The sequence below is a fragment of the Hirundo rustica genome, chromosome 2 (assembly GCF_015227805.2).
Source record: "Hirundo rustica isolate bHirRus1 chromosome 2, bHirRus1.pri.v3, whole genome shotgun sequence".
NCBI classification, from domain to species: Eukaryota; Metazoa; Chordata; class Aves; order Passeriformes; family Hirundinidae; genus Hirundo; species Hirundo rustica.
In genome coordinates, this window is record NC_053451.1 from 57,561,922 (window position 1) to 57,579,389 (window position 17,468).

Below are 17,468 nucleotides of genomic sequence, written 5' to 3' on the forward strand. Positions count from 1 at the left end.
GGCAGGAAAAGGGATTTTTTTTTTTTCAACAGGGCTTTGGTGCTCTGTAACGGTGCAAGGGCATTTGTGAGAGTTTACATGCAACTGCATTGAATTGTGGAAGCGTAATTTCAAAGTTTTTCATTTTTGCCAGATGTCTTCAATCTGAGTACCCCCTTAGTGTGTGATCAGAAGTGACATGATACAAGGGATTAAGTGATGAGTTTTGTTAGGGTTTTTTCAGTTGAAATACATGAAACAGTAATTATCGTGAGGAATTCAGACAGAACATTTGCACATGTAGTAATCTCTGTCTCCTCACAGGATGGTATGTGCCACATATTGAAGCTGGGACTGGTATACAGTGTTCACTCTAAGTAGGCTCAGGTTTTCACTGGAATTTGTGCTCACTGGTTTTTGTGTTAGCTTTACATCTGAGTGTCAGAGTGCAACACTTTCTAGAGACAGGTTGTGTTGCAGGATGACTGTAATTTCGTGCTAACAAATACTTCAGCCATTACATTTCTTCATTCCTAGCCTCAGGAGAGGTGTCTGCATTCAGAGATGATAATTATTTCAACGGTTAGAGTTTTCATGTAGGCTTCCAACTGTTCTACTATTTGGGTGTTAGCACCTCATCCAGAATCTGAAATAGTGGGCTTTTTGTCAGTAGAGCTCTGGATGTTTAATGTCATTATCCCCTTTCTGTCTGTAATGAGTGAGACACAGGCATACTTGGGGACATGGAAACCTACAGAGAAGTTCTGGATGGAGCTCAGGGAGTTGTCTACACTGTTCCTTGTCCTTCAAAGCAAGGTCAGCTGAATCCAAACCACTCCTGAGAGATGTTTGTCCTCCTTGTTCTTAAAATGTGCTCCTGATATAGATTTCAGAACTTCTCTGCACACTTTCCTCCAGTAATTAGGGATTCTTTTGTGACAAAAACTTGTTGGAATGTTTAAGGTTTTTTGGACGTACTTTTAGTTGCCAGGGGTTTATTCTATCTAGCATAACCTTAATGCAGAGATTTTTTTTTTTCTTCATGGTGCTTCTGTCTTGCATATTGGAAAGCAGTTATCTCTTTTCTAGACTCAATTCAAATAACTTATGATAATTTTTTTGGTTTTTTGTCCTGGGTTCTCTCATACTTTTTGGTGCTGGCCTGAGCTGTTGTGCTCAAACGCAGACACAGACGCACTATGCTCCTCCAGTTGGAGTCTGAGCTATGGATAACTGCTCTGCATATTTTTTCTGAGTAGTACATTCAGCTAGGAGTAGTTTCAATTATTCCATGTTTGTGTCACAGGGAGAAACTTATTCTTCAGAATCCCGTTCAGGGTTTCTTCCAAAAAGCTATTAGATTTTACATGTTTCCTTTATATTATTTTTTAATTTCTACTTACATAATACCTTCCTGTTAAGTTATCAACTCAGAGGAATTGATAAATGAGTTTACAGTCTCATCCAAGAAGTAAATTCCCCCTTTCTAAGCCCCTGAAAAAACTTGCAACTTGTTTCCTTAACACTACAAGACCAAAAATTTTTGGAATGAAGAGTGTTCCCATGAAAAATTTATGAGGAAAAATAGTATTCCAGTGAAAACTGTCTGTGATGTAACCATGTAATGAGACTGAAAACTCTTTGGATTCTGTGCATCAGCATAAAATGGGAAGAGCAGCAATGTTTTATTTGCTAAACTGCAACACCTGAAAGCAGACCACATAGGAGTGCCTCCCTCTACCTTGGCCATGCTGCCTCCTTCACCCTGTCCTGGCCAACTCACTCTCTTTCCTGGTTGTCCTCCAGCCTGAACAAGTTGTGAAGTAAGTCTCAGTGAGCTCATTTAAAAAGTAAAATAAAAATTCCCTTTTTGAAATGTACTTATGTTTTAGACAAGGACCTCCTTCCTTGTCCCTTCTCCCTTAGCTGTATTTTATGGCTGCTGCTCCCTGTGTTGGATGTACTGCAGACCGCCATGGACAGCAACAGGTATTCAGATGGGAGGGACATCTTGTTCCTGTCATTAATTTTTAGCTCTCCTGAAACAAGGAGCCATTTTCAGACTCTGAGCATGCCTTGTAGTGAAGGTTCAGGGTATGCATAGGTCTTTTTTTATTCTGCTGAAATTATGTATATTGATGTCTTCTAAGTGCCTGTTGGTTATTATGTGATAGACCAGAGTCATACAGGGACAGTTCTGCTGTATTTTGTACCACATCTGGAATAGGTATTTTTGGGAATCAGTTTACCTAACTGTCTGAACAGTGGGAAGAGTTACGTGTCTCCTTCATTTATGGGTTTTCTTCTGTAGGTGGAACACAAGGACTTGCCAGCAGATACTCTCTGGTATCTCCAAAGAATCTTATGGCTTCAGTGAATGTGCCAAAAATTCAAGTATGAGTGAACTGGAATATTTCTGAGGCTAGCATAGCCGTTTCAGTCTTGGCTTTATCAAAAGCTGATTTGTGGATCAAAGGAGCAGCTGCTGCATTTGCTTCAAAATCTATCTAAAGCATTTTCTGCTTTTCTTATTTGGGGATTTCTCTGTTTAGGTTCAGCTGCTCACTTTACGGAATGTTTGCACAGATTCTGCTAGGTGCTGTTCTACTTGTCACTTAACAATAGAATGCAATTTCTTTTGCTGTCTGTCCTTGGTACATAGGAGTAGCAAATTGTAGCACCAGCTACTCTTCTGCATGTGCCAGATGGTGTCTTAGAGAATACATTGCAGAGGCTTGCTATGCACCATCCTGCAGATTAAGAAAATAGGGCCTACTATTTAACTGCTGCAAATCAGCAGAGTGCCACTAAACAGATTGTGCAATCCCAGTTTGCATTAGATGCTATCTGACTCATCAGGTAATTAATAAAAATGCTTGCTGATGCTTTCCTCAGTGAATTTTCCCTGTCTTCTAAATGTCATCGAAAATTATTATATGGTATTTGTGGTAAAGTTGATACACAGCTCTTTAATAGAGAAGATAGTTTTTTGGGTTTTTTTCAAGTCATATTAGAGAAAAACCTCAAAGTCTTGCAATGCAGAAAACACAGTACAAAAACTCTAAAATTATATAAATGCTGTGTATGTGCATCTGGGGTTGCTTTTTAAAAGCATACTGTGCTTTGGAAACTGCAGCACAGGCTGCATGTACAAGAAGATGTTACATTCTATTAATTTTAAAAAGGCAACTGGGAAGGTGAGGTGGGTTTAGTATCTGAACAATATACAGCTATTACATGTTAGAACTGAATGAACTGACAAGTGGAAGCTGCTCTCGACACTTCACCTTAGGGAATGCTAGCTTGGAATTGTTGGTGTCATTTGTAGCAGGCTTCCTTTGAGTGAGTTTGCAGATGTCAGTGTGCTACTTTGTGATTGAAAGCATGTATTATAATTGATCTAGATGGGATCTGTTTGTGAGGAGAATGGTGTGAATGGGGAAGCAAGGAAACCTTTTTCTATGAAATGTATCAATAAGGAATTGTCTTCTGTGACCTTTTCTCAAAAAAAGCAGGAAATTCTCAGACAGTAAGTTGTATTTTTTTATATTTCTATTTCAGAGTATGTTTGGACTGGTTAAGCACAATAAGTGCCCTTAAATTCCTTAAGGTTTTCATGGGGATCATGTTCTAAGACTTTACATTTTTTTGAATGCTGTACACTTGTGTTGTCTTTTACATGATAGTTTTCCTTGGAGATGCTGCTGAACATTCTAAAGTCCTGTTGCTATTTATGGTACTGTTTTGAAGTGTGTGCCAAGTTTTTTCTTGAGACCACCCTAAAAATGTAAAAGATAGTTACACATATTAATGAGAATTATGCCAGAGGCATTTGTAGTCAGGCTGTGTCAAAGCTGGTTTTGCTGTGCTTCTAATGCATGAATTTTGACAGGAAGGAGTTCCAAGCTTATTTTTCCACTGCAAGCAAAGTACTTTTCATCTGTTGAGGACAGCTATTGTAGAAATTCTCTAGAGGCACATTGGCTTCATCCAGGTAGAAGTAATAAGAAATGTGAGCTCTGTCCTAAACTTTTAATCTTAGCTGTAAGATAATACTTTTTCTTTGTGTGGTGCTTTTCGAATTTCCATTCCTGTCCAGTACCTAAGTTTGGACACAGCAGTTATTCTGGTCTGATGTACTACCCTTTATTTCCCAAAGAATATATCTAGTAGGAATTTCCCTAATTTCCTTGAAAATCTTATGGAAAGGAACATGTTTTTCTCTGTGAGAAACTGATTTGCACTTGGCCAGCTGTGTGCGGTACGATATGTGTTGCTTTTGGAATACAGTACTTCAGCGGGGAAGAAGAAAACATTTTACATTCACATGATCTCATCACACCATATATGAAAGCTAGTCCTGGACACAGTAATGACAGTTGTTCAGAAAACAAAACTAGACAATAAGGCAAACCTGAAATGTTTGTTTGAAATTAATCTGATAATCCTAATGCATAGATTGCTCGCTTGCATGTGTATGCTATTTCTTTTCACATTGGTAGTAAGGATATTGTAAATTTCTCTGGAAACAGATGATTTCAAATGGATTTCCTGAGTGCAGACCAAAACCTTTCGTTATTTTTTGTTGAAATTTTCCTTAATCTCCCTTATGCTTGAAAAATCTTCCTTGATCCTCACACATTCTCATTTAATGCTGTTTCTATGGGTCTTACAAAACTGGATTTTAATTCTGGTTTGCAAAGATTCAGCAGTGAACTGGACCCCTTCAGAACTGAGTGTCCTTAACTCCGGTTAAGGACACACATACTGGTTCCCCTGTATCATATGTAACACCAGGGCTTGTTTTTATAAATGTTGGCTTTTAGTTGCACCCAATAATCACACTGAAAAAAGGCAAATAACCAAGTATTAATTTGGAGATTTCATGGCCTCTTGCTACTTTCTTACTGCACTTCAGCATCCCAGTCACTGCCCTTCAGCCTCCAGCTTCAAACCTCATCATTGGCCTTGTCAGACTGTTCTGAAAGCAACCATACATATACATACATCCATAAATCTCCCTCCTGACTTGCTTATGTTCATCTTCTCCTCCTGCACAAGTGATTTTAGCTTGTTGCTGAGAAAGAGCCAGGCTTGTGGCAGGGTATGTGAATGACTTTTCTGGGGATAGGGTGACGTGTGGCTCCTTCAGTCTGCTGTTTCTGCAGATGCTTTCCAGTGCTGCCCTACTTGTATACATGTAGTAAAAGTTTTAGTTTAATTATCATCAGGTTATTGCCTTTCAAATTAATGTGTATGATATTTCTTTAATGGAAGTAAATAGATCTGCTTTAATTTGGTTTTTTAATTGTGATTTTGGAAGCTGTATGGTATAAATGTAGTGATAGGGCAAAGTTTGGATTTCCTTCATAGTTTAATTCTGTGCTTTATTGTGTCAAAGTAGAAACAAGAATGCAGTTTTCTTTTTAAAAAGTAACAATTTCAGTTTGTCCCTGAACACTAATCTTAGTCTGGTGCAATCAGAGTTTTTTGGGGTTTATTTGAGCTTCACGATTCACAGAAACATTGGGATATAGGCTGGATAAATATTTTACATATTATATTTTGTAAATATATTGCGTAAATGTAGAATGTATTTATATTATATTAACTGATGCTGGGTAGTCCACTCAACATTGAGTAATAAAAAGCAGTCTTTATGTTGATCAGTTTAATGTGAAATACAAATCCACAACTTTTTTTTCTGGTTTATGTCAGTTGTTTTTTGAAAGGATGAAGTTGTGCAGAGAAAAAAACAATGGCTAAGATAGATGTATAAATTTTTATGTGTAAGTTAAGTGGTCTAATATAAGCTCTGTGTGGAATTGTCTGCTTTTCAGCTGTTCAGATTAGGGCAGTACAGCTTTGTGTATTTTAATTTGGCAGATAAGCTCAAAGAAAGTGTTGAATGGCCAGATATCGAACACTTCAAAATTTAATAACATGTTCTTATCTTTGCGTTTCAAAGTGACAGAGTCTCTGGCCCAGTCTGTAGTCCACCATTTAAGATGGATAATGCAGAAGGATCTTCTTGGCCAAGATGTCTTTCTTATTGGGCCTCCTGGGCCTCTCCGACGATCCATTGCCATGCAGTATCTGGTGAGCATGTTGGTTAAATGTGTTGGAGCCATCATTATTAATGTCAGCCATTCTATTACTAGACAAATGGTAAAAGGCAGTCCTAGAAAATCTTATAGCAAACTACTTAGGAAGTAAATAAGTTTTTCCATAAATGTGCTTTCCAAAGCTCAGTTTTTGTTATAGACAAATAGGAAGTACAGACTTTTTAATACATGTTTTTCTTGTTAAACTCCAGGGGAAAAAGAAGAGTCGGAAAACTGTGTTACCATATGCCATCACAAATGGAGAAACAGTTTGTTCTCAGCATTATGTATGTTTAGCAGATTAAGATAGCAGCCTCGTGCTACAGACAACAAATAGTTTTTGCTTCACTACATAAAAAAAGAAATGAAGGAAGGGGTTTGGGAGAGAAGTGTTCTGAGTAACATTTGGGAACAGTTATTCTGAGTGATTAGAAAGAGTAGATGCGTGTATGATCCTCTCTTGGAATGTGGGAAGGACGTGACTACAGCCATCTGCATGAACCATGGCAGCACCATGTACAAAATTTCGCATTTTAAAAGTCAGTGCTCTTAGATGATCAGGAGGAGGGTGATGTCTGCCCCGAAAAGTGTTGTGGATAGGACTTGGTCTGCCATGAGCTGTATCTGGAATCTGGTTGAGCAGAGCAATCACAAATGGAGGCATATAAGCAGTTGTCGTAAAAATCTGACATTACTTTAAAAATCAAAAGATGCTAATTCAAAGACTAGGTGTCTGAGGTAATGCATAGAAGAGAAAGCTGCAAGATTTTGTACTTTGTAAAGGAGAGAAAAGATTTTAATTCAGCAAACCAGATGTGTTATTTGACGGTTTGATGCGTTCCTTAAAATAAATTATAAGAGTTTGGTATAACCTAAAGGGGACTTGAAAAAACACCTGATATTCAGGCATAGGATATAGAATGTTCCTTGTTATTTATGCCACAGACTGTATGTGCTTGAGATCTATTAGAAAGGCTGCAGCTTACCGATTCAATGCCAAAAAAAAATTATCTGAAGGCTGGTATTTCTATGTGAGCTAATACGTGCTGTGGTGCCTTTAATGAAAATATATAAAAACCTGGAAAACTTCTGTTTGCTGTTGCTGAAAGCTACTATGCATTCCTAGACAGGGCTAACTGTTGAAAAACACTCTTTTTTCCCCTCTTTAATTGAAAGAAAGTGCAACTCTATCTACCTGCAACATTAAGGAATTGGTGGCTTTGTAACCCAATAGGCACTGAAAAAGTGGAAAGGAAATAGTTTTAATTGTGTTTTGTATCTTTGCTTTATTTTTTTCATACAACTGTAGTTGAAAGCTGCCTGTTAAGAGAGGTCTGTTAAATCAATGACATCTTTAATTGAGGAGTAAGGGCTAAGAGCACTTCATTATGAATCTGTTTCCTAGGCAGAACGCATGATAACCCAGATACAGAAGTAGGAGAAATATCTGTTGTAAATACCTGGGGGAATGGTTTTAATTTCTTTGAGTTAGAAAATTCTAAGTATATGTCATATTGAATCAAAATAAGGAAAATAATAGGGCTCTCATGTTTTGAATAGTGTATAGTTTTACAGATGCAGAGTGCATCTCATGACAGCCAAGGAAGAGAGGATAAGAATAATATAGTTTAATATTGTTCATCACTGTACTGGCAAAGCATGTGCAGGTAATAATCACAGCTGCATCACAGTTTAAGTGTTAGTGAACTCTGAGAGTTGAACGCTTCAATCTTTTACAGAAAACCTCTGAATTTTATTTGTGATTTGTAGATGCTGGCTCTTTTTTAGAGTCTGGAACCAGAAAATTAACCTACAAGATGTTACAGATGTTCAGAGGAAAGAGTATATAGCTGGTTGTTATGTTTTTAGAATAGAATTGGGGAAAATAAAAGTTTATTGAGTTTATTGATTATGGTTTATTCAAACCATTTTGTTTGAGGCAGAACACACTGTTAGCATTTTAAAAATAAGAGATATTAGATTTTGTTCAGAGTTATTTCAGATCACCGTGCTGCTGCCTAGAGCTTTTTTGTCCGATTATACCATTAGGCGCATTCTTAAAGCTCAGTCACTTGCGTTATAATGCTATTTCTGCAATAACTTTAGACTGTTGTCCGCAGGAGCTGACAAAGCGGGAGGTTGAATATATCGCACTGTCAAGGGACACCACAGAAACTGACCTCAAACAGCGACGAGAGATCCGAGATGGCAGTGCTTTTTATCTGGACCAGGCAAGTTGCAGTCACACACCACCTAGTCATTAATCACAAGTAGTTTGAAGGAAGTAATGATTTATATTATGAAAAATCAGTACGTGGATTGACATGTTTCTAATCCAAGTAGAAAGTCTCTTGCACAATGATCTCATTATTATCATAAATGTTATCTGTAACAATGTGGCAGGATGGTGAAATGCTGCTACCTTCTCCAAGCCTCTCCTTCAGAAGCTGCTCAGAGGAGGCCACAGGAGCAGCCATTTCTGGTCCATGCACACATGCACCCCACAGATAGCTCAGCAGAGGAAAAACGGGAAGGGCCTTCTGTGTAATATGTTCCAGCAGAAGTTTATTCCAGCATGCTGAAGGGACCAGGGACAGAGGACCCAGACCATGTGGGGCTCGGGTTAAGTAAAGAGTCAGCAGCCAATGACTTGAGGGCACAGGGGTGTTACAAAGGGCAGCACATGTATCATACCCCTACAGAGGGGTATGAGGGATGAACAGTTGCGGTGGGCAGGGTTAAGTGACCAATGAGGGAAGCAGCCTAAGGTAGATTGGCAATAGTTCTGCAGCGCACTATGGGGGAAGTCTTTTCTTTCAGCCTAGGCAGGGAGAACTCTATGATAAATCTTTCCAGGGCAAAGCCTGGAAGTTTCCCAGAGGGGATTTTTAGAGTTCCCACAGTCATCCTTATCCAAATCTGTTGTAGTGCATTAATTTGATTTATATTGTATTTCATTTTTATAATGGGTTTTGTAATGGTTTCTTCTGTACCACCCTGTTCCCTTGTAAAATGTATCACGGGATTTGTCCCAGCTCCATCCTGCCCATCTTCCAACTCTGTTCCACTCCCACCTTGTCTCTGATTGGGTAGTGGTTTGTCCCTGCCTCTAGCCCCTTCCCCCTGGGAAAACGCCCTGGGACCGCCTGGGGAGCCCTCTCTTGCTCTGGGACAGGGACCGGACTGAGCTCTGGACTCTGTGGGGGCAGGACCCCAGAATAAAGCCGTGATTCCCCCTCGGACTAAGAGCAGACTCTTTCCTTTTGCCATTGACGGACACTTGCTCTCTCTAAAGAAAAAGATTTGCCTTCCTGGGATCTTTGGGACCCTGAGGAGGAAAATTCATTCTGGTGTGGTTTCTCTCTCAAGCTAGCCGGGGCAAAAATGGAGCACGGGCTCTGAGGGAGAGAGAGCCGCCACACAAATCTAAGATACTTTTTCTCTTAAGAGTACTACAGGGTTGATTGAGACTGACCATTTTTGATAAGAGTAAGATCCATTCTGTGCAAGTTAGATAAGCGCTGCCCTTGCTATGTCTCTTCTTCAACACTTGCAGCACATTAGATGTATTCCTGAAATGAATCTTCTGATCTACTTTAATTGTAAAAGCATCTAGTTCGTGTGTTTTATGACTGCTCTGTGTTGTGAAACCCAAGCACAGTAAAGGGAGACAATTGGGAGATTTGATTTGAAACCTCAATGAATAAAATAATGATTTAAACACTCCTGCCATCTGTATTGCCCCAGAGGAGTAGCCGATTTAGCAATGCCATAGAGTGAGCTGGGTTACATAAGATTTCTCTTCATAAGTTATAAGTGGCATGTTTCCTTTTTGATTCTGCAGGTAAAATACACACTTCATGTGAAATGTGTGTTTTCCTAGATATCTGAAATTTTTATGGAAGTTAGGTATCTAGTTATATAGGGTGGATGAGTTCATACTGTGATGTAGTAGAACTCAAAGGAGTTTTCTAAAACTATATATATAGTTTAGATATCTAAATATAGATATATAGTTATCTGAAACTATATATAACCTCTGTAGAGGTTATTGATATCACTGTCATACAGGTGTTTCATGAGAGAAAACTGGAAGCTTTGTTCTCTCTTTTAAAGAGACTTTTTTTTTTTTCCTTAAATTCCCAGTGATCTCTTTTTCAGCCTCCAAACTTTCAAGAAACCTTTTAATAGATTTTCTTGAAACAAGAATAAATGGCATTGAGCAGAAGATCCTCAGAATGAGGATTTAACAGTTAATCTAAGTATATTTTAGATACTTCTAGGATTTCAAATTATTTCATGCTTACCTGGAAATGCAAGGATTGCACAATAGGAGATCATTTGAAGCACTGTACTACGTATTAGGTCTGCAAATGGCTTCTCATTTACCAGAGGATAAGAGCATTTGTGTGGGTTGTGGAATTAACTCATGGACTAATGTCAGTTCCACACCCATCTGCTGTTATGGGACAGCCTTAATCCTCACACTTGCTACAGGATAGTCAAGGTAATTCCCTCATGGTGTAAGAGCATTAATTAAATAACATTTGTAAGAGCCACTGTATTGAGGACTGTAAGAAGCTCACCAAAATATGAGGTGTTCTGTTACCTCTGTATTTGTCTATAGACTTTGATCCCAGTGTAAGTATTAGACAGCTTCACTTTGTACAATCTATTTTGTCATCTTACTCCAGCATGAATGCTCTGGGAAAATTTGCTTCTTAAGATCAAGGTTTAAGGTCTTCCTTAGGTCTTCACAAGGTTTTCCTCGGCAAGTTAGAAATTTTCTAACTACTTCTAAAATCATTGAAAGGTTTTTGCCAGAATCCAGCACAAGCAGTACTTCAGACTAAGATTTCCTTTAGCAAGATACCAAAGTACTAAAATCAGTTGTAATTGTTACGTCTTTCCTGAGCTCGTTTTACTCATCGTGTTATAACCAATGTATGTTTAAGCTCTGAATGGAACTTAGGAAAATAAATACTTGGTATTTAGATGAGCACTTTTTTTTTTTACTGGAGACATGAAAGATGAATCTCATAGATAGTGATGTTCCAGCTGAAGTTTTCTCATCCTGCATTTTAGTTAAAGATGCATAAAATATAGTACATAATTATGTTTAGAACCATCATAGATCTAATTATTCCATTCTATTATTGAGCTATAAAGTTTTACAAATGACACTGGTGCCTGAATTTCAATGAGTTCATTTAATGATTTTGCAGATGCTGTACTAATACAGAGCATTACAAAAGCCAGACACTACTCTTCTTTAAACTACAAACCATTAACTGAGAAAGGTATCAGTAGGAAGCCTTAACAAAATATTCCTTAAAGAGCTTGGGTTGCTCCAGCTGGCATAGCTGATACAAAGAGAAGGTGAATTCATGTGAGGGACTGAAGATAGTAGACTCTGCTTTTCAGATTTTTATCCCATTTCCTTTCCTGTAGGATCTCATGGTTGCTCTTCATGTCACCCAAGAGAAGACAACAAAGTCTGAAAGTCTGAGTTCTACAGGTTCAATAAAACTTATCTGTTGCTTAAGATATATGAGGCTCTTTGAAAGCAAGTCAAAATATAGTCATGTAGTTATTTTACACTTTGAATAATAATATACTGTACTAAAATCTGGCATCTTGTGACCAGAAAGAATGTTAATTTATTGGATCATCAGGTTTGCAGACAGAGAAAGGTTTGCAAAATTGTCTTTGAGTGACTGTTAAGATGTTGTAGCTGTTTATAGCTCCACATTTAATAGTGACAGGTTAAATGCTGTAAATTATTATCTCCAAGGTTTCAAAACATTGGCTATATTTTAATAGGAAGTTACAGAATATGATTGCAGTTACTCATTTAAAATATATTTGAGAGGCAGTGATTTGGAAGCAGTTGTTGAAATTCCATATTGAAATATATGTTGAAGGGCCAGCATATCAAATATTCTTGCATATCAGCATTTCTTAGTGTCTTGGGTTATGTAACCAAAAAATGTGTATTCTATTTCATCTGTTGAAAGCTGTTGGGGAGACATTTTTTCCTTATCTCTTGTGACACAAAGGGGGGAGGAGGGCAAATGCCTTCTGATAATGGCCCAGCCATTAAATACAGGTGGGGCAGTGTTTATCTCTTTCACCACCCCTCCATCCTCCAGCGGGGCATCTCCTGATACTGGGCCATTAGGGCCCACCAATGACATGACACATTCCATCACCCCATTGTGAGATTCTCCACACAGTGGAGGAGGAGCCAACTCTTCCTAGCTGGATAAAAACTGGGACTGAAGGACACAAGGGATCTGGTTTTTCCACTGGATTCCCGGAGGAAGACTGGACCCATCTTGTCACCACTGGACTTTCTACAGGACCATCTCTACTCCACAGAACCACATCTGTTACTCCAGGAGGATTTTTTTGGACTGCTTCCAACACCCTGACCACCAGGGTGTCAGGTCATACTCTGACTCTGTCAGGGTTTTTTCCAGGATTTTTGTTTGCTTGCTTGCTTGTGGGTTTGTTTGTTTGTTGTTTTTTTTTTTTTTTTTTTTTTTTTTTTTTTTTTTTTTTTGTACTACTACATTTGTAGGTGTGGGGGTTTTTTGGTGTTTTTTTTTGTGGTGTTTTTGTTTTTTTTTTTTTTTTTTTTTTTTTTTTTTTTTTTTTAAATATATTCCTAGTAAAAAACTGTTACTCCTATTCCCATATCTTTGCCTGAAAGCCCCTAATGGCAAAATTATAATAATTTGGAGGGAAGGGTTTTACATTCTCCATTCCAAGGGAAGCTCTAAGCTTTCCCTGGCAGACAGCTGTCTTTCAAAACCAAGACACTTAGTATTAGAGTGAATCAAGTGGGGGTGTTGGAGTTAGATAGTTAGAGATATTTGATGAAGGCATTAAAAAAAAGGGGTTTATTTACCTCAGAAATAGATCATTAAAATAAACAATGAATTGTCAAATTCACTGCCAATTAAAATAATGTAAAATAAAGAACTTATGATGAGATAGTGATGAATTATTTGTTTTAATTCATGTACTGACAGCAGAAAATTCTGCTTTCTTGTCTTTACTTTGGGTCATTAATTTTGGCTTTCAGCAGTTAATTCACTGTTAAAAGCCTCAAAAATGTCATTACTGCTGTTAGTGAGCTAATTAAGTAACCTTTTGGCTTTATTCTCTAATTTATTGAATGGGTTGATTATATTGTATATCAAGTAATTAGTTAGAATTACTTTATATTACATAAATATTCAAATTTTACTTTTATTGATAGAAGAGCTTGTCTTGCAAAGTGGTTTTCTGCTTCTATAACTCTGACAGTTAAGCTGTCAACTTCATCGAAACAGTAACAAGATACTAATAGCCTATTGTATTTTCAAAAATTAGGGAATTACATTTGATTTTTTTTTTTGTCTTTTTTTCTCCCCCACTTCTGATGTATCTTTGCTTTTTATTTTGTGCGTACAGCTACATAAGTCACATCCCTGGTTTAAACTAATTCCTGCAGATTCTTACGTTAATAATTATTACATCCAAGGAAATCCTGCATTATTTTAATGTAGCAGGGGAATCTGGGAGAGCAGCTAAGCCACTTTGTTAGTGCTTGAGAGGTGTATTGCTCCAGGATTGTGTTGCAAACCACATTGTCCAGAATGCCCATTTTTGTTTACATTTTATCCTCCAGCATTTATGTTAAATGAAGGAAACTTCCCAAACACAGACCATGTAATAAAGTGTACACTCTTTTCTATTCAAGACACTCAAATTGACTGAAACTGGAATAAGTAGAAAGATGTCATATGGTTATGTGCTGAAAAACTGAAAATATGGTGTCATGTTATTGAAGATTTGCTGATTAAGCCGCATCCACTGAGTGGATACATATGTATATCACTGTCATTTCTGTCTGTACAAAATTGGACTCCGTTTTGCGGTGTCTTTGAACTATGTGAATATACTTATTTTAATACTGTAGTTTTACATCTCTAACTGCATCAGCATCATAAGTTATACAGTGGTAAAATGTAAAATTGATTGTCAAGATACCAGAAGAATGATCTTCTGACATGGCTTGAAACACTTCACGTAGTAAACAATTAAACACCCAGAGTGACGGAAATGATGGCTTAAACTATCCTGTCTGTAAAACGTATGTAACATGAAATCCCCTACAGAAGCACTACTCAGACTTGAGTTTGGCTTCTTTTAATCAAAGCAGATTAGAAAGGGAATTATATAATAAGTTGTGAGATTAATTGGATGAAATTATGATCATATTGGAGAGTGTAATTATAATATTTGTGAGTGTGTGCATATGTATGTATGTTTGTGTGTACAGATAAAAAACTTTCTATATCTTCCTAAAGATATGTGTAAGAATGATTCAGCTTTTAACAAAAATTAACTACTGAGTGGAGATTGTGTGATTCTGTGTTTTACTAGCTTACTGCCTTGGAGGTGACAGTGGGTTTTTAATGTGCTGGTAAGTTAACCACAGTCACAAAGTATAACTTACTGCAGTGTTAGTCAATCCATTATCTGTGTACCTAGAACAAGAAGTGAGATAGTGAAGTCTGTTGAAAGAAGAGACAAGCAATGCACTCCAAAAGTGTGAATATTCTTATTAATTTTCTTATTTTTTCCTACACTGGAGACAAGGAGGGAAATGGTATGTAGAAATCAACAGTATTTGGAGGAAATTAATCTTTGTTGATGTTGACATAATTTATCTTTTACCTAAAAGAAAAGTGCATGTTAAAGACTCCTATATGGTACCCTCTTAACTTGTAGAAGTGATTTTGGTTTAATCATTTACAATACTTCATTCATGCTTCCTGAAGTGTCAGCATTTAACTGGAATTGTTAGGCTAGCACCTCAGACTCTGATATCTTGTTTTGATGTACAGGGCATATAGATGAATGTCTGTGATGTAATGTGAGGAGGATTAAGCTCATGTATTTATAATTCCTTATAAAAAGCCTGAGATTATTTTTTCTTATGTTTGTGTCTGTTACATGTATATTCCACTTCCTTTTCAGCTGTTATTTCCTACTACGGGGAAAGGAGCAATACTTTGTAATATGTGGGGTCATAATATCCGTAGGCAATATGGACTTGATGGATGGTGCTCTGAGTCAAAGTGATTTAAGAGTGATAACTAACTTCATAGTTTTTAGATATCTGTCACCTATTTAATTTTCATTTTATTTTGCTACTCATCAGGAAGAAAAATTTAAATTGCCCTTCTCCCTTATTCTTGTATGGAAGGTAAACCTTGCCTAGGTTTATTTCATTGTAGGTATTTTTACTAATAATTATGTTAAGAATCTCAGTTTGCTTCCTGCTGGGCCTGGTTTCTGGCCACGATGCAAGATGCTTCACGTATCTCATGTAACTGTGCTCTCATACTAAGATACTTGGTGTAAAACAGCTAAAATAGCTGGACCCTGCCAAGGCAGGGACATAGTTTCTTGTAAATACAGTTTGCAGGCACTGTTGCAAAAACACCTGACTGTCGTGTTAGGGTAATGGGTAATGGAAGTAAAAACAGATCACTTGACGCACCGTACTTCAAATATGGAAGATAAAACTGTGTGGAGGAAGGTGAAATCAGTGACTGGGGAAGCAAAGATCAATGACTGAAATGAAGGACTGTTCCAGTTCTTGTCACATTTGCATATTTATGTTCTCATCATGTGTTGATTAACTTCCTAGGTTAAACTTTTCTAGCCAAGTTTTCTGATTTGAAACTCTAATAAATTCAAGAGTTTATTTCTTTGGCTGCTTTTCATTCTGAGCCATGATATAGCATCATGAAATAGATACTCACCAGTTCAGGCCGTTCACCCTCACTGAAACGCTAACTACTGCAGATGGCTGGATTCCCTCTTTGGATACTAGCTAGCCTGGCTGACAGTACTCTGGTATACTGCAATTTCTCTGTCTTTTGTGGGTTTTTAAATTAAAAAAGGAGTGAATAACGGTATCTGCTCTGTAATTTTGCTAAACTCTCAGGAGAAAAATAGCTGTAAAACCTACCCAGAAAACACTTAATTAACTCAGTGGGGAGGTAGGCTGAATAGTGAAGATGTAGCCCCCTGCTCCATTACAATGGGAGAAAAAGGTTGAATTAGTTAAGTTACATTTTTAATTTGACTAATAATATTAGTTACTATTACATTGATTTTTATTAAATATGGACATCACATTTGGAATATGTGTAACTCAGCATATTTGTGGCCTAAATGGAAAAATGCAGAACTGTAGCTTATCACCTACAAAGTGAAAAATTTTGTAACAAAATTTTTGATGAATATACATTTTGGATGAAACGTAGGCATGTTTGTCATCTCATCTTAAAATGGCATTGTACATGTTCATAACTCTTTTATTAAATACGTTTTATTTTAAACAACTACCATAAGATTTTTAAAATATTTAAGGAAAAAGATAACATTAAGTTTTCATTAAAAGGTGACATTTTAGCTTTTATGGTGGCTGGATGTGGCTTTAGCAGGCCTTTATCTTACTACGCAGTTCTTGCTGATGCTTTTATTTTGAAGAAAGCCTGTTCTCTTATTCAGTCATTTACCAGCAGTCCTTGTCAACTGTGGAAGTCTCAGGTGGGTGGAAATAGGCAAGTGTGCCACCTATCTCTAAGAACAGTCAGAGCAAATTTGTGATTGTAGGATTCTATTACTTCAGTCCAGTAAGTAGTCATCTATTTTAGTGTGGCTTAACAGGTTTCTAGTCTGCTCAATTCATGAGGGAAAACAATAGCTCGGGAATTAAGAGGCCTTAAAGCTGGACAAATACCTTGAAATATAGTCTTTGATAGAGACATACCATTAGACATGTCTCGAAAGTCTAACAAACTAGTTTCCCCAGTAGGAGACAGTAAAAACTCCTTATATTCCATTCTTCTTCTCTGCCATTACTTTTCCTGTTAGCTTTTACTTGTTGGGTGGTTTTAACAATTTGCATTTTAAAGGTTTGATTAATTGGATTTGACTTATGGAAATTAATTTAGAAGATACCAATTTCCTCTGAGTTTTGTGGTGTTTGTTATCATGGTAGGCTACAGGAGCTCAGACCTCTGATCTATGGAAGATAGACTGTACCTTGTATTTAACAGTCCTAGTTTTGTCAGCCTGCTGCAGCCAGTCTGCATTGTGTTAGCTCAAAACCAGCCAAAATTTTGAGTTGTCTTTACCAGATGGTTGTTCAGGAACTCTTTTCACTATAAGTGACATCTGGACAATACATTGTTGAGATGTTTATAAGTTACAGAAATGAGCGGAAAGAATTGGGTGGATGAGTTTGTGTGGGATATTGTGCGGGTGGTGGGAACAAGATCTTGCATTGGAAGGGACATCTGAAATGTAGGATGT

At 37.3% G+C, this 17,468-nt stretch overlaps 1 protein-coding gene across 2 annotated transcripts in view; it reads left to right on the forward strand.

Annotated features, from left to right (window-relative positions):
* VWA8 (von Willebrand factor A domain containing 8) overlaps positions 1–17,468 on the forward strand; it is a 189,629-nt gene that overhangs the window by 15,887 nt on the left and 156,274 nt on the right. For both annotated transcript variants that reach the window (XM_040054627.2, XM_040054626.2), the window contains exons 3-4: positions 5,948–6,078; positions 8,204–8,314. In XM_040054627.2, the coding sequence (XP_039910561.1) occupies positions 5,948–6,078; positions 8,204–8,314 (242 nt within the window). The remainder of the gene's footprint in view (positions 1–5,947; positions 6,079–8,203; positions 8,315–17,468) is intronic.